The sequence below is a fragment of the Chroicocephalus ridibundus genome, chromosome 6 (genome assembly GCF_963924245.1).
Source record: "Chroicocephalus ridibundus chromosome 6, bChrRid1.1, whole genome shotgun sequence".
NCBI classification, from domain to species: domain Eukaryota; kingdom Metazoa; phylum Chordata; class Aves; order Charadriiformes; family Laridae; genus Chroicocephalus; species Chroicocephalus ridibundus.
The window spans coordinates 24,801,893-24,823,268 of NC_086289.1; the positions used below are offsets into that span (position 1 = coordinate 24,801,893).

General features: G+C 41.4%; 1 protein-coding gene across 1 annotated transcript; it reads left to right on the top strand.

Annotated features, from left to right (window-relative positions):
* The first annotated feature begins 7,164 nt into the window (after positions 1-7,164).
* Positions 7,165-20,341, top strand: VDAC2 (voltage dependent anion channel 2). Its single transcript, XM_063337729.1, has 9 exons — positions 7,165-7,369; positions 11,691-11,762; positions 12,799-12,848; positions 15,140-15,292; positions 15,403-15,455; positions 15,896-16,123; positions 17,312-17,462; positions 18,379-18,436; positions 19,283-20,341. Exons 2-9 carry the CDS (start codon positions 11,696-11,698, stop codon positions 19,372-19,374), a joined length of 852 nt encoding a protein of 283 aa, XP_063193799.1. The 5' UTR covers positions 7,165-7,369; positions 11,691-11,695; the 3' UTR covers positions 19,375-20,341.
* The last annotated feature ends 1,035 nt before the right edge of the window (positions 20,342-21,376 follow it).

A 21,376-nucleotide genomic window follows, 5' to 3' on the forward strand; every position in this document is an offset into this window, starting at 1 on the left:
GCAGAAGGGCAAAGAGTCTTAAATAAAAATGAAATTAACTGCTGCAGGTAAATCTGCAATAAACCCCCAATTTCTTCATTCTTGTCAACGGACACCTTTGCCCTTGTTCCTGTCAGATTTTTATTATCCCCTTGCATTAGTATTTACTTGTGCTTCTGTCTTGCTCTGTCTGTCTTGTTTCTATACCCTTTTCTATTCTTTGTTCCTCTGCATAGGAGGCATTTGGGGTTCTCACGCTCCGGTCCTACGTACCCGTAGGGACTTTCCATTCTGCTCAGAATCACAGCCAGGTTTACAATAGTGTTACAATCGTATAAGAAATCTCATCCTGCTTCTTCAGCTGTGGGATGAAGTATGCACAGTTGCTCCTGGGAGATGGCTTAGACCAATTACATTAAGTGCAGAGATTAAGCATGCTCCATCAATATGCCCTTTGGAGAAATCAATTGCCAAATCGTACCAAGGGAGATTCTTCTGAAGTTTATAGATCAAACGGGTGAGTTTTACTGGACAGCAAAAGGGCAGTCATTCCATGTGAAGTCCGAAACACCTGTTTCAACATGAAAAGCACAGAGCCTTCTCAATTAAACCATTATAAGAACTATTTCAATTAGGTAAACAGCATTTTTCCCTTATAAAGCACTGAATACATGAACCAAAAATTTTGAAAAAACATTCAGGCTGACACAAATTTCTGGACTAGAACCTCCACTCTGAGTAAATAAAAAGGAGTCAGTGAAAACATGTATTAGCAAAATATGACATTTTACTGGGAGTCATTAGACAAACCCAATTATAATAATCACTACCCTCAGCTCTGCTGCACTGAGACTTGCACTGAGGACGTGGCAACTAACTAGAACATGATTGTACATATACGTAGTCAAATTTCTGTGAAAGAGGAAAAATCTGCCATGGAGAGAGAGTACATTACACCACAGGTCTTTTTTTGTGTTCTAATATCTTATATTCAGATGAAAATGCCAACCCTTGCAGGACTGGAGAATTCACGTATGTTCACTTTGCACATGCCCATGCCACGTGAGGGTGTGCTCTATACAGTTTTCCAAGGAAATCACGCAGGTGGAAAAGGTAACTCATTCACTACTTTTATATTTGTTACCACAAGAGCCGACAAAATAGATCTCTAGATGAATCACTTCTCGCAGGTTTTATAACATGTTTGTCGTATCAAGATAAGCCTCTCCTCCCAGATAACCAGCTGTGCCAGGTTGCTCTGGTGAAACTCTAGCTGTTCACACATCAGCGGGTTTTAGGTCAACTCTGTCTATGCTGCCTGTTTCCCCATGGGATGTGCTGCTGGGTGATGCAGGAGCTACCGATGAGCACTCGGTGTAACACAGGATGTCAGTTTGCTTTAGCAGAAAACCCCCTCCATCGTATTTTTTCCTCCCATCTCCTTTTGTGAGACTCTGGGCTCTATCTCAGCATCTGTAGCTCAGTTTGTGTCCTAGAGCACAACTTGTCCATGCTCAGCCAGCCGGGAAAGCCTGCCCTCCACTGCCTGTGCTCCTGAAAGGCAGCAGCCAGGGAATTCATTGCTCAGCAGTGTCTTGACTGCTGGGGCTGAAGAACAGAGAGGACGTGTACAGCCGCCACTTTATTCCTACGTGCCTATAGGACAAAATGGAGGCCACCCCACGCTCTTTAAGGATGGGCGACGGCTGGTCCTGAGCTCGCTCTGGGGTCACCGGCATCGCATCCACCCACTGCAGCCGAACCATGTACCCAGAACCAAGAAGTGACCACCGCAGCACAGTGCGGGCCCTGCTGACCAGCTCAGCCTTCTCCCGTCGCTCAGCACTACCCACCTACCCCTGACATGTCTGCTTCCAGAAATCTGCTGTTTTCCACTTGTTTAAAGACCCATATCCCACAGCATGGCGCTGCACTGAGTTGACGTGCCACCTACCCAGAGGGACTGGTGGCATTTGGCCTCCATGAGCCAAGGCGTGCACCCATGTCAGACCTCAGCCAGCCTGTCCCCGGCTGCAGCTTCCTCGAAGTCCGAGGCCATTTGGGGCAGGAGCTCAGGTTTCAGCAGCCTCAAACCCTTGCAGCTTGACTACTACAAATGGCCTCCCATCGCTCGCTATGTTTGGAAAGCCTGCTACAGACAGGCACCCTAGAAAGAGAGGTGACCTTAAGGAAAACTTTCCTTCAAGGAGAAATTGATTGAAATGCAGGTTGGAATGACAGCAAATAATATTAAGATTTTTACATTGTTTATTCGTTGAAGAAGAAAACTTAGCCCCTCAAAAATCAAATGGTCAACAACATGTGCTGTTATTGGAGAGATGCTTTCAGGTTTGGAGCTGCGTGTCCAGAGCAGTTTACAGTAATGACCACCACCAGAATACTCTGAGCATAGCAAGGACATCCTGTAAATAATGTAAAAGGTTGTGATGCCAGGGAAGCACACTTTTTTGTCAGGAAGGGACTTGTCTGGGGGCAAACTGTTGTCCATTCCCCCTCCCCAAGCCCCCTGTTAGGACTTTTGAACACAGTACATAACTTGCAATGGCTTGGGCACAGCACCCCGGGTGTTCCTCCTTCCCTCTGCCAAGGCTCAGCTTTGCTTTATTCCCCCACCCCTCCGTGGTGTTATTTACAGAATTTAGGCTTAACTCTGCAGTGGCTTCAGTGACAGACAAGGCCATAAAAACATTGTTTAGCACCTTGTGCACCTGTGTCCCTCACCAGATCAAGCTTTACAACAAAAGAAGCAATCAGTTTCATGGAGGCTACCAAATTTTTTTCAGCTAGGTGAATAAAGTCTTGGAGGTCTGCTGCTCTGCAGTGTAATTTCTTTAGTGTAAAATGCACTGAGTTTTCTGAGGTATGTAATCCTCATTCAACTTCTTGCTTTTTCTTGTGAAAAGCTTGATATAATTTAAAAATTTATAACCTCTAAAACTAAGTGCCATGCATCCATCTGACACAGTAACTGCTACAGCATGCACCATGAACAGAAATGTCAACAATGCAACAGAAATGAGTAGCCCTTCTCATAGTTACTTCAGGTGAGAATTGTTGCACCAATCACTCAAACCTATTACTCCATGTCAGTGATTAACTGGGCATATCTTGTTGAGTTTCTTAATGAGTTTTGCATGAACGGTTGTGTTTTGCTTGCAAATCAGCATTTGATTACTTGATTGCCCCTCCCCTCCCAGGAGGTATCTCCTCCAAGGAATGAAGCCTATTAATTTGCTTATTTCAGGGTGTCAGGAAAACTGATGGAGATCACTATATCTATCAGGTAGTAGTTAGCTTTGTGAAGAAGTTACTTATTCTGTGAGCTACTGAGGACAAAAAAACCACCCCATTCCTGAGACAGTAGAAACTGCAACAGAAAGAAAAATGAAGAAAAAGAATTTACAATTGACCAAAGATAAATCTAAAAGAAGGAGTAAGTACAGGCTATTCTGCATAGGTTGGTTTTCATTTCAGTTTCTCCTTGCTCTTTAGCAGAATCTTTTCTACATCCCTCTTACTGTTTATTTGGGAATAGGGTGCTTTAGCATTGAACGTGTACCAGAAGAGTGCGCAGGGTCTCCACAGGCCATAACAAGGATTGGATTCTTAGTTTGCTTTGGCTGTAGAGCTATGGACAATCAGCTTCATTATCTATGTAGCTGTAAGGGGCTCTGTGTCTCCATTAGCTTAGTAGGGCCTGCAGACAAGTTGGTTCCCTTGTTGGCTTTCTCAAATTTGCTTTCTGTTTACCTTCTCGGCTCTAAAATTGTAGGCTAATATTCTTTGGTGCTCCTCTGAGCTTAAGGATTATCTGCATATGTATCTATATCAGATGATTTAAATGTGTTGCTTTCTGTGTGGACCTGTTTTAAGTGTATCTTAGAGTCTGTTTTAAGTTAAACTTCCTCCTGATTGTTTAAGCTAAATTGAGAGAAGGCTACTTAAAACTACTTGAGGAAAAAAAATTTAAAAGGCATTAAGTCTGTCAGTCTGAAGGATCCCAGCAGTATGGGCCTTTTCTGGTTGCTCTCTTAGGGCTTGCATAAGTGCAGTTGTATGGTACTGAACAAAAGGTGTAGCTAGCCTGATATTCCTGCCTCTGAGATGATAAATTAAGCAATGATTTAGGCAACATGTGCCTAAAAAAAAGAGTGTAAGAACAGGATACCTCCATTTGCAGCTCGGGGATTTTCTGACTCCAAAGAGGCCATACAGCCATGTGTAATGGTTGAATGGATTAGTAATTAGTAATCCTCACTGGATTTCTCTTCCGCAAACCTGTCTAGTTTCCCCTGGAGCCCACATAAACATTTAGCTCCTTGCGACAGGCAATTCCACTGAATGGCACTCCTTTGGTGGAAAAAAACCCTATTGCTTTGCTTGTTCTGAACTTGTTTCCTGCTGGCTTCAACTATTTTCCAGCCTTTCCCCGACAGTTATACTTTCATAGTCTCTGCCCTATCCCTTAGGTCAACTTGTTTCAGAATGAGGAGTCCTAATTTACTTAGTTTTTATTGCTAGACTTCCACTAAGGTTTTTTTTCCTCCACTGAATCTTAACTTGAAGGCCTGCATATGGAGGAGGGAGCAAACAATGACTTCAGGCTCACGTTAGAAGTGACCGTAAACTCATCTAAGCTGTTTGATGGACACTGATATGCACTGTAGCCACTTGCTCTCTTTTTGTTGGCCACATACATTACTTAAGCAATTGTGATTATAATATACGAAGAGATAAACAGACCTTGTGTTCAAATGGCATGTTCTTGTAGTAAACTTATGTAGTGATGTGTGGGGTTTTTTTTTTCCAAGTGGCACGAGTAAAACATATGACTCAGTGATGCTAGTTATGCATGTGCACGGCTGTGTTCATAAGAATGGGTAATAGTTAAACTACAAGTGGCACAAAACCCGAGAGCTGCTTAGTTTCAATGGAAAACCAGCCCCTTTAGAGTGAGCGCACCTGCACGGGAGGTGTGTGCTCTGAATGGTATGAGGAGAGTGCTATGAAGAAAGGTCCAGAATAATTTAGCTGGCTTGCTGCTGCAGGCCTGAAGGCGTGCCTTTCCCGGCGCACAGAGCTTTAGCAGATATGCTGTGAGACATAAGGCATGGCCACATGAGTGAGGAATGGGGAGAGCGAGAGCAAAAAACACTGCAGGCGGACGCTGTTGCTACAGAAGCCTGGAACGTTAATGCAGAGGAGTTTGTGCGCTGCTGTCTGTCTCTGATTATGCTTCTGCTTTGTCTCACAAAGCAAGTGATTCATTGCTTTCCTTGCTCAGGGTGGGGCAGTGATTACTTTCCTGGATTGCTAAAAATAAAGCCGAACCATGACTAAAATATTAATCTTTTTTAAAAAAAAAAAGCTGGTATCTCATGTAAGTAACTGAACTCTCATTCAGAATGGATTTATGCTATAGGTATGAATAATAAATGCATGTCTTTAAATAATGAACAGCTTATGCCACAACCTATTTTTACTTAATCAGACCTCTATTTATTCCTAATGTATGTTCCCATGCACAAGAAGATATGCTAGGTGTTTTTTTTTTTTCCTACTGCTATTTATTCTCTCAGCATGTGGTTTTTCCTCCTTGATTCATCAATACGTATCCCTCTGTGGAATGCCAAGATGTCTTATTTAAAAATATAAAAATGAAATGTACTAACCTGTTGGGTCTTCTGATGTGAAAGTATTGGACTTATATCAAAAAACAAAATAATCAGTTGCTTATCTTTTGATATAACTAGCAGGTGCTGACTGGCATTATGTTGGGCCTTGCTGCTAATCTCTCTTGCTCTCTTTCTAATAACCTGGAAAATTACTATTGGACCACATGTTCTGGTAAATTGGTACTGTTGGACGATAATATATATATTTTTTCATACTATGCAAATATAATTTTTATTTGTAAATCACTTTACTTTCTTGATTGTGACACAATCAAAATTCCCCGAGGTAAGCAGGGGAGAACTGTGAATTCCAGAAATGCCTGTGCTGCAGTTGCTTGGCCTAGCGCTGGTCTGCACTGGTGAGTCAGTGATTCCCGCTGCAGAGCGGTGCAGCCACTGCTGCAGAACAGTCGTCTGGCTGTTTTCTCCAAGAGGTCTTATTCATGATCAGGACAGCACTATCTAAGAAAGCTTTCTGAGGGTTATTGCTTCTTTTGATGTGAAATACGCTGCCTTCTGTTGTGGGGTGTGTAGGGTCTTCTGGTGGGTGGTGGCTGGAGCTTAGGCAATGGGAGAGGCTGGTGCTTGTCTGAAAGAGGGGTCAAACCTCGTTAGATAAGAGTACGAGCTGTCAGATCGGCTGCAGGACAGCCACGTTACTGGATGTTGCTGTGTCTGTGGGTTTTGGGGTAGCAATGGGAGCGTCTGTGTCAGGTGTAATGTTTTCAAAGACTTGTGGGAAGTCCGAGAGTGAAGGCAAGCACCCCTGTGGAGGGAGGCTGGGCAGAGTGCCACTGCCCCAGTGCCCTGCAAGGGCTGGCCATTGTGGGGAATGGGCCTGGGGGGCTGTGAGGAGCAAGGACAGCCTCCGACACACGCTCTCGGGGCAAACAGCACTGAAGCCACCTCGTCTGGCTGTGGAGCTGGTCTCCGTGGCTGTCTCTCGGTGAAGGATTTGCCAGTCGGTGCCCCAAGGCTGGGGGTGGGTGGGCCCTGAAAGAGTGACCAGTTGTTTTGGGGGAGGGCAGCGTCCCTGGGCACGGATCCTCCTGTGAGCCCTGCCGACAGCCGCGCTTCGGCCTCCCATCCCCATGTGGGGGACAGCGTCTATTCACTTAACCCCAACTAAGCAGAAACGCTTCTTGGGTGTGGCCGCTGCGGAGCCGGGGGGCGCTGGGCTCCCCGGCTCTTTCTGTCGCTCCCCGGCTCCGCTGTCCTGACGGGACGGAACCCGCCAGACGCCGCAGCCCGACCGCCCGCCCGGCGCTTTAGCAGCCGCCCGCCACCGCCGTTACCGCCCGGCGCCGCCCGCCGCCGCTGGCCCCGCCCACCCGTAGGCCCCCTCTCCGCCGCCGGGGCTGCCCAGCGGAGCGCCTGCCGGCCCGCCGCGCCGCCCCACCGGCTCCTCGCCCTGGAGCGCGGCGTCTCTCGCCTCCCTGCGGCTCGTGGCTCCTGGGCGGCGGCGTCTCCCGCCGGCCGGGCGGCGGCGCGGTGGGGCGGGCGCGGGAGGCTTCGGACGGGGCGGCCCCGACTCGTTGGGGTCCTGCGCGGCGGCGGCGGGCGGGCGGATCGGTGTCTCCTTCACTTCGCCCTCCAGTGCCAGCGGCTGCAGCAGCGCGGCCTCCTCACGGCGAGACCCGCCCGCACCCCCGGCCCCGCTCCGCCCGGCCCTGCCGCCCTCCCGCGCTAGCCAGGTGCCGACCCGGGCCTCCACCGGCCTCGCGGGAGCAGGGGGAGGCGAGCGGGACTCGGCCCCTGGGCGAGCGGGCGGCGGGGTGGCGAGCGGGGCTGGCGGCCGCGTGGGGTCGGGGGCGGCGGGGCCAGAGGGCGCCTTCCCGAGCGGCCCCGGTTAACGGTGGGGCGGGGGCGGCCGGTCCGGTCCGGGGTTCTCCGCACGCGTTCCCCCCTTTCCCCCCAGGCCTCCCCCCGTGGCCTCCGCAGGGGCCGCGCCCTCGTCGGCGTGCGGAGCCGGGGCGGGCTGGGCCGGGCGGCGGTTACATAAAGGGCGGCGGGAGGGTCAGGCCGGGATGCCCAAGATGGCCGCGCGGAGGAGTTCACCTTGCGGCGGCAGCGGGCGCCGCTCGCCCTGGCGGCGGGCCGGGCCGGGCGGGAGCGGCTGGGCCTGCCCTGCCTCGGGAAGGGTGTGCTGCTGCCGCCTCCCCGCCCGGCCCGGCTCTTCGCATCCACGTTTTCGCTTTCGGTGTCCTTCCCTTCGGGACAGGCTCCCCTTGACCCCCCGCTTTCGGTTTCTGAACGCGCAGTTCGTTTTCAGATGTTTAATTTTCCTTCCCTTCTCTGTAGAGTCTCTAAGTTGGCCTAGCTATGGCTACTAGAGTAGAGTGTCCGCCCCCGAGATGTAAGTAGGGAGAGAGCTGAAGCAAGGGTAATGAGGTGGTTTATTTATTTACTTATTTATTTAAGCTTTTAGTGTAAGTCTAAAGGTCAGCGGTGTGTCCGAGGTATTTTAACAAATATTTTTTGAATAATGTCAATTTCTTTGTTGCTATTTACACTAGTGGAATACAGTTTCAATGTAGTAATTGCTTTTTTTTTTTAAATTGAGAGAGTAACTATTTTTTGTTATAGCCTCCATTGTATTACAAAATATAACTTTTTAAATTATTATATCTATCCTCCAGCCTCATCTTCAATATCCTGAGATCTTATAATTGTTAGAAATCTTTATAGAAGTCCTTGGCATTCCTTTAATTATAGGGTGTGAGAGAGTTTTGAAATATTACCTCGAAGAAAAATCTGTGATGTAATAATTCTGATAACATTAACACTTTTTTCTGTTCTTGGGAATTTTTTTTTTCTTCTTCTAACAGAAGAAGAAAGCCTGTTTGTGGCTCCTGAGTAACAGATTAATTAAGCTTTTTTTTTTTTTTTAGGGTGACATGAAACAAAGATCAGGGTAGAGCTCCCAGTTGATTCAAGTAGATTCTGTGTTTTTTAAATGAGGAATAAGATGACCTGGTAGTTGCTTTCACAACAAGCCTCACATTGCTAAATGGTACTTAAATTTTAGGCACTTCTAATTAGTAGTTTTTAAGTGAAAGACACTTCAAAATAAAGTTGAAGGAAATTACTTCTGATTAGAAGAATTTGCAAATCTAGATGACTTGCCAACACTGGAGGACACAGGAATGATTTTTATTTTTTTTTTTGGCCCTGTTTTCATTTAATAAGCATTGTGATGATAGCACTGGCTTATCAGGTGTTCCGTATACCCAGAGTTAACTCTTGGTTTCCCCTTTTGTCCTCATCCATCCCTGTTAGTGTAGGATTAGAACAGCAGTGTGACAGTTGTACTCCGTTCTAACTTTTTTTCACAAAACTTGCATCTGTAGGCTGGAATGTCTGACAAATGCTGGTTGGTTTCCTTGCAATGATGAACTAGGAAGCTTAACTAGGGCAGATAAAACAACAACATCCTTTTACTGTAGTAATTCTTTAAATTCAGACACAGATACTAGTTTGTTAACTTCTTGGAACATTAATGCTTAGCATAAATCTCTTGCCTGTAATGGTTGTCTAGTCAGATTGGAAGCATTTAAAACAAAAGCTAAAAGCCTGTTTATTTACACTGTAAAGGCATGTCTGTGCTAAAGACTAGTGTAAAACTTTAAAACTAGAAATAATTATTCTTCTGAAGACGCTAGTTAGAACTGAGACCTATTAATTAGAAAAAAAAAATACATAGCTAAACCTTCTCTAAATTATTTTAAGCTGCTAATGAATTGTGCCATTGCTGTACAGCAGAAATTTAGGACAGTGTTCTGAGACTTTCTTGTAATTTGGTCCGGCACCTGCTTCTCTTCATTGAATAAATACTAGGAATCATTTAATATCTTGTCACCAGGATTAGTATCGGTTCTGCTATAGAAATTTCCTTTCTCAAGACTTATTTATTATGGACTTGAACTTGCACTAAGCCTTTTTAAGCTTCAAATGCTGTACATAATTTTCATGACTTTTTGTTTGTGTTTTGTTAAGAGACAGTTACTTTAACTCTATGGAAAACAAGAATTATTTTATATTCTTGAGAAATTGATGGATGTCTTGCTATAGTAACCTGGTTGTAGAGTTTAGAACCCCTTACTAAATAAGGGTGTGGGTTTTTTTGTTATTTTTATTTAAACTGTGAATGTAAATGTTTTTGCTCAGAGGAGGTAGAATTTATCCTCTTATGGCTTAGAGAGGAGGGGTAAGGTACTCTGGAAAACTGCATTAGAAATTGTAGAAAGATAAGAAGCAGTCTTGTGCCTTACCATTGTTTGCTAAAATAGGTTGTTTTTTTTTTTTTTTAAGAGTAGCAGTTCATAAAGTTAGGCTGTATATGGCAGGTGTAATCAGTTTTTGTTGTTTGTGTTTGGTTTTTTTTTTTGCAATGTGGATGGTATTCTGAAATAACGGTCTGTTAGTGCAATGGTGCCCTAAAGGAAATTATCCTGAATCAAGTGTTCAGGAAAGTTTTCCCTTTGTGTAGATAAGGCCATGAAAAGGTAGAAAGAAACTTTTTTAAGGGCGGGGGGGGGAGAGAATTGCCTTGATTCTGTATTATTGAATACACTCATGATCTTGCAGAGATCTGCAGAAGATAAGCAGTTCTATAGCCAGGTGATGAAAATCTAAATATTGGTTAAACGTACTATATAAAAATGAAAGTAAACTTTTCTGCTTTCAGTTGAAAGTTAACATGTGAGATTACTGCCCTTGTTATTTTTGAGGTTCTGAAGATGTTTGTCCATTTACTTTAAAAAAAAAAACCACAAAAAAAACCAAAACAAAAAAACCCCAAACACCAAAAACCAAAACAAAAAAAGCCCCACACAGGAGCAAGGTAAACAGTCATGTTAGTCTGACATCTGTGACTTTCTGTGGAAAACATGTCACCAATCAATTTGAAAACATAGAAGATTTTTGTTTGCTTGTTTTTAGCCTTTTTATGGCAATTTAACTAGTTAATTTCATTGTGTCTTTGTGCCCCGCGCCCCTCCCCCCCCCCGCCTTTTTTTCCCCCCTTTCACAGCATGGGGGTGTTATTAACTCTTTGAAATATGCTCTGTTTTCTGTATTTTAAAACTTTAAAATACGGCACCTCTGTAACAGTGGCCTTTTGCTATTGAAATCATGGGAAAACAGTCACTGAGGGCAGTTACAGATAGAGTTATCTTCAGAGGGAGGAGAACCATTCAGGCTTGTGTGAGACTGTAGGCTGATATCTGTCTATCGGGCCAGGGAGGCTGGGTCATACCTAGTCTTGAACGACAGGTTCTTTAACGGTGAGATTGCCAGAGGCTCCCCATCTGAGAAAGGGACTTTTAAAGAGAGCTTTTCTCAGTGACCCAGCAATCCTGCTACTTGTTTGTTTTAGATTAACAAGGCACCCCCACAAATTTAAACTCTTGTAAGTTGGGGAGGTGGGGGGAACTTCATCAGATTGATTGCTAGTTAATGGCATTAGACGTTCCTTTTTAAATTGTATGTCTACTATTTAAAATGTGGGACAAATGATGTTGCAAGACAGATATGCACTGTCTTTACATTTTGAAAATAAAACCTTGTAAGTCCTCTCAGGTAATTTTCTTAAGCATCTGTCAAATTTTACTTTGTGGAGCTTCAGGAAATAACTCTGCATTATAGTTTTTCCAATTTCCAGTTTTCCTGGTTTTTGGTGGTAACTGTCAACTCTGGAAATGTGAGCTGTTAGTTGATTTCTGGTAATTAAAGATCTATGGAGAAATATACTTGAAAAATTAAGAACTGGGTGGTCTTGTGATGTCTCTTCTTGACAAGCAGATTAACTAAGCCAAGAAAACATTGTGTTCACCATGACCATTACTGAAAATCTGTAGGTGTTTCACGCAATACTGTAATTGTTTGAGCCATCTGTCTGTTAACTGCCTTCATATATGCATCTGCCTTAAAGAGTATCTTTAGAGTTGTGTTAACAGTTTTTTGTGTGTGTGCAGTGATAAAAGGCTCACTATTAATTAGCCTGTTGCTTTTCAGCTCCAATGGCGATTCCTCCATCATATGTAGACCTTGGCAAATCTGCCAGAGATATCTTCAATAAAGGATATGGTAAGAATAGTACCTTTTATAAATCATGGTGTTTGGGTGCAGCAATGAATTGCCTTTTTAAGCCTCTATGTAAAATTAAATGCTCAAATGGCCTGTGTTTCTGGGGAGGGGGAAGGTGTGTTGTGTTTATATCATTACCATCAACTAACAGATCACAGGAGGCTTTCTGTGGGCTGTTTTGATGTGAAGTCTGTTAAATCTTACTGCTTTAGCCACATAAATGTCAGAGGTGTGCAAGTATTCAAGGATGTAAGCATCAAGTGTAATTTAACTTAGGAGTACACTTTGTTTGCCAGTCTGTCAGCACCACGACATTTGTTGATACAGAAAGGGATATATACCACTGTAACATTATTTTGTAATAGAAAGAGGAATAGCTAGTGGGATAAGGAATTCTTCAACCCTTTATAATGCCTAAATACCAGACAGTTGCATAGTTAAATTCTGCTTTGTTACAGTGCTGTTTCTTTCTGATCTTTGGGAATGCATGTGGGGGCTTTTTCACTAAGAGTGTCGCTCAGCTGTCAGGGTAACAATGTAGATTGACACTTCCATAAAATCTACTTATATTACAGTTCCAATGGCTATGTATTTCCCACTTTTACAGTTTTTTACTTTGATATATTTCTTCTTGGTGATGAGAGATGAATTTCATGCATTGGGGTAGCTCTTCAAATGGCATTGACTACAAAGCCGATGCCACCCTGGGAGCAGAAAAGAATGTTTTTTGTCTGTCGCTAAGTTCACTCTTGGAAGTCATTGTTTGGTAGTTAAATGTACGGTGTACAACTGAGAGGTTACTCCCCGCTTTCTATATGGTGATGATAGAACAGAACTCCTGGCTTGTTCTAGAGTGGCCTCCCTCTACCTGCTGTGGCATCTAAAATTTGAGTGTTACTGAAGTCAGTCAATGGTCGTTTTTATATATGTATATATGTGGCACACGGCTGAGGCTGACTGGAAAACCAGCTTCTTGGAAAATGTGTGTGGTCTTAGTTAAAGCCTACTGGTGTAACTTTGACTTCTGTTTGTTAAGGTTTTGGGTTGGTGAAACTGGATGTGAAAACAAAATCTGCAAGTGGAGTGGTGAGTCTAAATATATTTTATTCATTATATTTTTTGTGTATATGTTGTGATATTTACTTAGAAAGGACACCTTCCAGATGCTGTTAAGTAGTTTATAGGTTATATGAGTGATAAACTTCTGGTCTAAAATAATTTCAGAAGATCTGACTTTATTCTGACTGTAAAAGGGGTATCGCACTGTTTAGTAGTCTCTGTAAAATGAAGAGGCTTTTTAGTTGTGCCTAGTCTTATGTCTGAAGGTGAACAAATAGCTGACGTGCTTTTGAAGTATTTTAATATATCAACCATAGTACACAGCATTTATTTCTAAAGTCCTTTGTGATACTGTTTTTATTTGGTGGAAATTTCTGGCATCTTAATGCTTGTGTGAAGTAGTTGGCAGTGAACTAGCGTGTTGAATCTTTGGCACCTCTTTAAAGGTATTAAAGTATTGCAATAATGTTCCATGCAAGATGTCTTGGTCACACAAGCAGTGCCTCCTGGAACTTTTATCTATTTCTAGAGAAGACTTTGCTAGATAAAGATAGACTTTTTTTTTCATAACTGGGAGCTTTAACAGTGTAACTGGCTGTTAGAAACAAAGTACATGGGTAACTAACCTTATAATAACTCTATGGGCTGTGTTTTTTTTTCTAGAAGTTTGTATCCCAATGAAACACAGTTTGCAGGAGCCCTATTACAGATGTAGTTGTTCTTATTTTAGCTTATTTCTTTTGAGGACTAACAGTAATACTGGTAAAACTCTCTGAACAATCCAAGCTGTCATGTGAATCCCGTATCAGTTATAAAGCCAACCTTCCCAGGAGGAGAAAGTGCTGGCATGTATGTACTGCAGATGTTTTAAAGCAGAGATAAGAGATAATGCAATAATTTGCTGCTCATGAAGCTGTTACCACAATGGTTGCTGCCACATATACACCATGCAGCAGAAATAGCACAAAGCATGAAGTTAAAGATGACAGTATTTGAACTTGAAGTTGTGTAGTCCCTGTCACTTGCCAAGAAATAGACCTTACTAGAATTGCACAACTGTGTGGATGGCTTAGTGGTTTGCTAACATCATTCAAGTAAATGTCTTGGCCATAGTTAAATTTGATCAGCCACCATTAAAGAACAGCCTTTTGCGCTCTTGCGATGTGCAGTAGGTCTTGGGCTGCGAGAACACAAATGCTTAAGGACTTGTGATTTCAAATCCATGTTTCCTTCTGGGGGAAGTGAGTGTGAGGAGTTGATGTGAAAATGATACTGTGGGTGGAGGAAGTCAGAGATCAAAACTTTGATTTATATGTTTTTAAAATTTGATTTTTAAACCATAAGGGCTATAGTGTTTCAGTGGAAAAAGCTCCTTAACATTTATTTGCAAACCAGACTTCTACTAGGTATTGCCTTTAGTTTCTGAATAGTGGTACACAGAAATTATTCTGTTCTTTGTGAGAATCCAAATAGTGAGAGACATCAGGGACTACTTAATTTAATAAGGAGATATGAGTGATATTGCTAACTTGTAAATATTTTCAAGCATTCCAGGTAAGACTCTACCAGAAGCATAAAATCAGGCTGTTGCCTTAGCTCACAATTCAAACATGAATGTTATTCCTGTGTATTATTAAACCAAAGTGTCGGGGAATAGGAATTTTATAGATGTCAGTAAAAAAAAAAGTGCACCGGCCTTTCACTCAAGCCATAGGCACACAAGTTAGACCAAGAACTCTCTTAAACAACAAAAAACCCAAAACAAAAAAACAAACCACCACCCACCCCACCCCCCAATATGAAAAATGATGACATTCTATGACACTTTACAGCTGTACATAATTTATTTTTGGAGGTGGTTGACTGGAATAATGAAAATACATGTGATCTGTAAGGAATTTTACTGGAGTTGCATTATGTTCCTTATAGTGGCCTTGGCTCTTTGTTTAATTTTTAATTTGCTCATTAGGAGTATCAGATTTTTCAAGAACTTGTTTCTGCTTTTAAGGAGGATACTTATGGTAACTACTGTCTTGCTTCTGACTTGTGTTGCGAACCTGTAGATTTTGTAATAGTGGCAGAAACACTGCAGTTGAGATGGGGCTTGGGGGATGCCTCCATGTGGTCACGAATTGTCCAGTTCTGGAGTGTGTTGTTTCTCCTTCTCTCCCTACAAATTGTCTAATGTTGTTAAACTTGATGCATAGAATAACAAGATCTTAGTGTTTGCTGAAGAGAAGTCTTTTCTCTTTTAGCACTGTGTAATGCTTTCAGGATCACGTGTATCTTCAGTATAACATGGACACTGTCCTTTTTAGGAATTCACAACATCTGGTTCATCGAACACAGACACTGGAAAAGTGAATGGGAGCTTGGAGACCAAATACAAGTGGGCTGAGTACGGGCTGACTTTCACAGAAAAATGGAACACAGATAACACTCTGGGAACAGAAATTGCAATTGAAGATCAGGTAATAAATTAAGATGTAAATGCTCTCAGATAAGAAGAGTATTTATTTGTTTTACCTAACTAGCAGAACTGAATTTATAGCTTTATCTTATCTTCTCCCCCTTCAATTAGATTGCCAAAGGCTTGAAGTTGACATTTGATACAACTTTCTCACCAAATACAGGGTAAGAATTGTTAACCTTTTTACCATATTTAGGGTAGTAACAATGCCCATGGTCAGTAAATGTTCACCTGGTCTGTTGTACTGACAAAGATGTTTGTATGGTTTGCTATTGATCCAAATTAGCAAATCCCAGTGCTGAAGGCTTCCGCTTTTTAGCGTTACATCTTATTCTATGGGGTTAGCATTGGACATTTCACAACAGCCCACTTGGCGTATTTTCTGGGATAGAATTACTTGGAAAATTGCAGAAGGCACGGAAATGCCTCTACATGCATCACAAAATGCCCTGTGCTTTCTTGATGGGCTAGCTGTGCTTTGACTGAGTCTAGGGGATGCATGTGCATGGTATTTGGATGCATTGTGTAGAGTCATATAGCTTGAATGTAATGGTTGATTGTGGAAGATCAAGCCTTGTCTTAAGATGACTGTTTTCTGTTTCAGGAAGAAAAGCGGTAAAATTAAGTCAGCTTATAAACGTGAATGCCTAAATCTAGGCTGTGATGTTGACTTTGATTTTGCTGGACCCGCAATACATGGTTCAGCTGTCTTTGGTTATGAAGGCTGGCTTGCTGGTTATCAGATGACTTTTGATAGTGCCAAATCAAAATTGACAAGAAATAACTTCTCTGTGGGTTACAAGACTGGAGACTTCCAACTGCACACTAATGTGTAAGTACTGAAAATGATCCAGATTTACAGAAGCAGGTTTTCTCTACCTCTCTCTCTAGTCTGAATACAAATGCTTGAAATACCAAGAAGTACTTGCAAGGCCATTAAGTGGAGTGCATTTTTCAATAAGAAACTGTAGATAAATGGTAAACGTTACTTTGTATCTATCTTTTTCAAAACAGTAAATACCTGTGCCTCGTTAGCACTTACAGCATAATATATACTACAACTTAAAATACTGAAGTACATCCCAATTGGAAGTGCAATAGTTCAGTTATACGGAGCTGATCATAATGCTTTTTCCCATTACATTAAATTGCATCTGACTATAATTTAAGGGTAGTAGATGTGTTAGAGGTAGTAATTAGCGCAGCACTGGTTAAGTAGGCCAGTAGTAGTTTCTGGAGTAAGACTAGAGCTTTGCTTTTGGACTTTTTGGGTAGGTTCATCTTCTTGACTGTCTCAGATGAAGAGTGCACTTAGAGTGTAACTAAACAAGTGTAAGATCCTGCTTATGAACTTTATTCAGAATTTCTGCCTTTAGATCTTAAATGTTCTTCAGAGCATGCTGATCAAAACCTACTGCAGAAAAGTGTTTTCAATTTAAGTTAATAAAAATTGGCATTGTTCTAGTGTGTTTCATTAGTAAATAACTAACTTCATTTTTGAGGTAGAAGTTTGTCCTTTTTGGAGGGGGAGAATGGGTTTATGGAAACTGAGGGGTATGGGAGGAAGCTGCAAAAGACTTTATAGCCTGGATTGTAAGAATTCCTTTTCAGTTTACTAAAGTCGAACACTGTGACAGATTTTTAAAAAGGTCATCTAATTCTTTAGGAATATCATATGTATTCAATAGTCATAGAATTCCAAATGCCCATTCCCTAGATATTAAGATTTATCTTCTAGTTTTGTAAGGATGTGATCTGGAATTGCATTCAAGTAGTTAGTGTAACATTAGTGTGAGAATTAGCTATAGCACTCTGAAATATTATTTTTTTTCCTCCATCACTTACTGCAGTTTAAGTTTGCCCTGAAGCCTTTGTTCATCTCCACTTCTGACAAAAAATGTGGAACAACTCAAACTTTTGGAATTCTCATTTGAACAAAAATTTAAAGTAGTTAAAAACAAAAAAAATGTTGTGATTATTTAAATATAGGAAACTAACTTCTTTTTCTTAAATTGTGCAGCAATGATGGTTCAGAATTTGGTGGGTCAATTTACCAGAAAGTGAGTGACAATCTTGAAACTGCTGTAAACCTGGCTTGGACAGCAGGTAGCAACAGCACTCGCTTTGGCATTGCGGCTAAGTACAAGTTGGATTCCACTGCTTCTATCTCCGTAAGTATGACTCTAACCAGAAGGGTTATGCTAAGCACAGTGTGGTTTCCATTTCTGAGAATCTGTGTGTTATTAGTGCCAAAGAAGGTAATAGGTCAGGAAGTCTTGTATGAATTACTCTTACAATCCAAGCGGTTATAAGTAAACCAGCAGTATTTAAATTCTGTAACGTTGCATACAGCAAAGTCTCTTTTAGAATCTGACTGTCAAATGTTGTGCTGCTCTAGAGGACTTAATGTATTTATAAAAAAAAATTTAAAATCACCCTTCATGTCTAGTTCTGTAAGTTTACAGATGTTTTTATAACCAGTGTTTGGGATCTCTGTCGTGTTCTCATGGTAAGAACTCTGGCGATACTGGTTAAAGGTAATATGCAGAAAAGTTTTCTGAATGTTATAAAGTTAGAATTGAACCTGGATTGTTGCATCACTTCCTCTATAGAATGGTTCCAAAGTGAGATAAATAATTTTGCACATTGTGTTTGTGATGATATTATGAGGTGTTTGCTGCTTGACTGACTGGACCTGCAAGGTATTACTACTTTTGTAGTCATATGAACACAGAGGATTGTTCTGAAGTGGCTTGTTTTTGGGAGTCTGTAGTGGCAAATTGCTATGGCCTTCTGAAAAGGGGGGAGTGTTGGGGTTCGCCTGACAAACTACATCCCAGTAACAGTTCCCCCTGCCATTATGTTCTGTTTACTCTTAAATATGTTACTGTTTCAGCTGTAAGTTGGGGGCCAAGGGCGTAGCTGGGAAGAGAGAATCCAGTAAGCACGGAGATATTGGAAGAGCAAGTAAAACTTGGTTAAACTAATAATGGTGATGTTGCCGTAGTTATTCTAGTTTCTGAATGATAACAAAGAACTAATCAGTTACAACATTTCAATTGCTTTTGTCTTTTTTTTTTTTTTCAGGCAAAAGTGAACAATTCTAGTCTAGTTGGAGTGGGTTACACCCAGACTCTGAGGCCAGGTAAGGGTTATCATGTGAATTCATGTCACATACATATCTTTTATGCATCACAAAGAAAAGCTTTGAGATCTACGCATTTATATGTAACTATTTCCCTTATTCACAATAACTTTGTCTTGAAGGCAAAGTAGATGTTTTATAGTAGCTTGTGTTGCACATCAAACCTTTTTACTAAACCAAACAAACTCCATTGTATCCAATGGTATTTCTGCATCATATTCCTCATTGATTTGTGTAGGATTGGATTGTATGGTGTTTGATAGCTTAGCTTTAGGCTGTGGAAAGCAGTCTTTTTTTGCATTGCTTTCTCCAGTTATATCATACTGGATGATTGCAGTACTTGAAATAATGATTAATTGTCAAAAGAACACACTTCCTGCTCTTCATACTTAGTAAAAAAAAACTCCAGAACTTTACTTGTACTGTTTTAAATATGAAAGTGCCTGTTAATGCTGTATTACCATTGGTTAGTTCCTTATTTGAAAAACAGTAAAAATTGTAGTTTCATTCCATCCCTTCCTTGGTACAAATGTCTTGTGTTTTTATACAGAATTTTTGTTCTTCCTTGCACACCTTAACTTAGAAAAGGAGAGCTCTTGTGTACTTACCAATAAGAGACTTTATATATCCAATTTCTAAAACAGTATTTACAAAAAGTGCCTAGCTTGATTCACATGGCTAGCTTTCAATAAATTTAATGGGTAAATGGATTCTTCTGTAGAAGTCTTTAGAGGAAAGTAATGAAATATAAAAAGGGCTGTAGTTGGGACTCATAATGACAGAGATTGGGTTGTATGAAAGTTACTTTATTGTATGTTGTAAACATGCTCTTTAAAAATCTTACAGGTGTGAAGCTTACACTCTCTGCCCTGATAGATGGAAAGAGCATCAATGCTGGTGGCCATAAACTTGGTCTTGGCCTGGAATTGGAGGCTTAAAAAGGTGAAGAAACTGCTGCAGAGAAGGGATATCAGAAGAATTTGGCCTTAAAATGTATTTCCAATGTGACCAGCAGGCTTTTTTTTCCCGAGAAGGATGACCTAGAACAAGAGCTGTATTTGAAGTATTTAGACAGTTACTTGTTAGCTGGTTTCTAGTTAAATTGGTTACCCATCTAGTTAAAATTCTGCATTAGTGCAGTCACTTAAACATTATTTAAATGTATTTAACTGTTTAATGCGCTACCCACAAATAATGAAATAGACATTTATGAAAACTGTACAATTGTGTGCATGTTTGTTTTTATGTTCCTTTTAACATTTGATATTGCCATTGAATGAAAAATGGATCAGTGGATGTTTTGAAACGAGGTCAACGGTTTTGTTAAATCACCTTAAGTAGAAATACATTTGGTATCCCAAGACAAATTATGAATAAAACAAGTACACACATATACTTGTGCCTCAGATATTTTAAGAATTTGAGATATGAGGGTAGTGCTCAGTTAGTTTTAACTTAATCCAAGAAGTAGTGCTCTATACCTTTGTGCAATTAAGGACCCCTGCCCACGACCACATTGAGTATAGATGGTTTTCACCGAACAGTTGGGATTCCTCAAGCAAGTTGAATGTGCTTTTCTGTCAGGTAAGACTTGTCATGACACAACGGTTTACTTCTCCCTGTGTTCCACAGACAAGATTTACTGCATTACTAGTTGGCCTCCTCATGCAAAGAGTGCAGAATGATGTACTTGGCACACTGAGACATTTAAGAACTGCTCCTTGGTGCTTTTGCCCAAGGGGTGAAAAACCACCACAAACACACCTTTTGCTTATATTTGTATGAAGTGAGACGTATCTCTGCAACTGAATGTAACAGTATAATGGTGTAACAGCCTGCTTATCCCAACTGCTGTGAGAGGTTTCTGCTTAAAATGACTGAAATAAAGGCTTAATTTTAAATGGAGACAGGAAAATGCATCTGATTTTGCTTTCCCTTTGACTGATAAATCTTGGCCGATACCAATTTTAAGTCCAGAAACGTGGAATAATGGAAAAACTCTCATGTTTTTCCAGGGTAAAATTAAGAGATAATGGAAATATGAGAGATATTTGGTGTGTGAACATAACATCCCTTGAGGTCAAACATAACTAGCTGTGACTGCTTTTGCTGTGGAATATATTAAATACATGTAGTTACAGTGCTTATGGTTAAGAATGGGGGTTTACGGAGTTCAGGAGAGTGCCTGGAACATACTTACAATCTCTCATAGCTGAGAAGGGTATGTTGATACTTAAGTCTCGCAGCCTGTAGGTCACAGCAGCTTCCTTTATAAGGCAGGTGGCTAGCTTATGATCAGGAAGATTTATCTCTGGTTTGCAAGCTGTGTTCCGTTCATGCTGGATTAGACATAACCCCCATAAAAGTCCTAGTGATTTGCTTGAGGTCTTGTTCCATCCTGCATTGTTACCCTCATACTCAAATTCTGGAGTTAAGTACTCTGTTGTCAGCTGCCTGTGTTTAGGCTTTAGCTGTGGAATAGCTGGGACACCTTCTTTGCAGTAGATAGAGCAGAGCTTAAGCTTCTAGCTCAGGCTCCTGAGCAGGCTTGTTAGTGCATTTGACTGGTTTTGTTCCATGATGAAGAGAAGGTTTGTCAGCACTTGTGCTTTGGAATACCTGTACTGCTGTTGTCTCTAGATGCCCTTTTATGAGGAGCACTTCCACTACTTGATGGTGGAAGAAGCACGTAAGGTGCAATTTCTTACTCTTTTTGTTGCATGTTAACACTTGTAAACTGTATTTTTAGTTTGAATTGGTTTTATGTGCTTGACCACTTAAAGCTAGAGACCACGCAGCCAGACATTTGAATTTTAGTATGGGTTATCTTTTTAGTTTAAACCATCTTTGGTGCCTCACAAGTTGTGTCCAGGCTTCTTCTTGGAAAAAAAGTAAAAATAATCTAACTGTAGTACCTGGGCAGATAAAGGACTTGCTTCA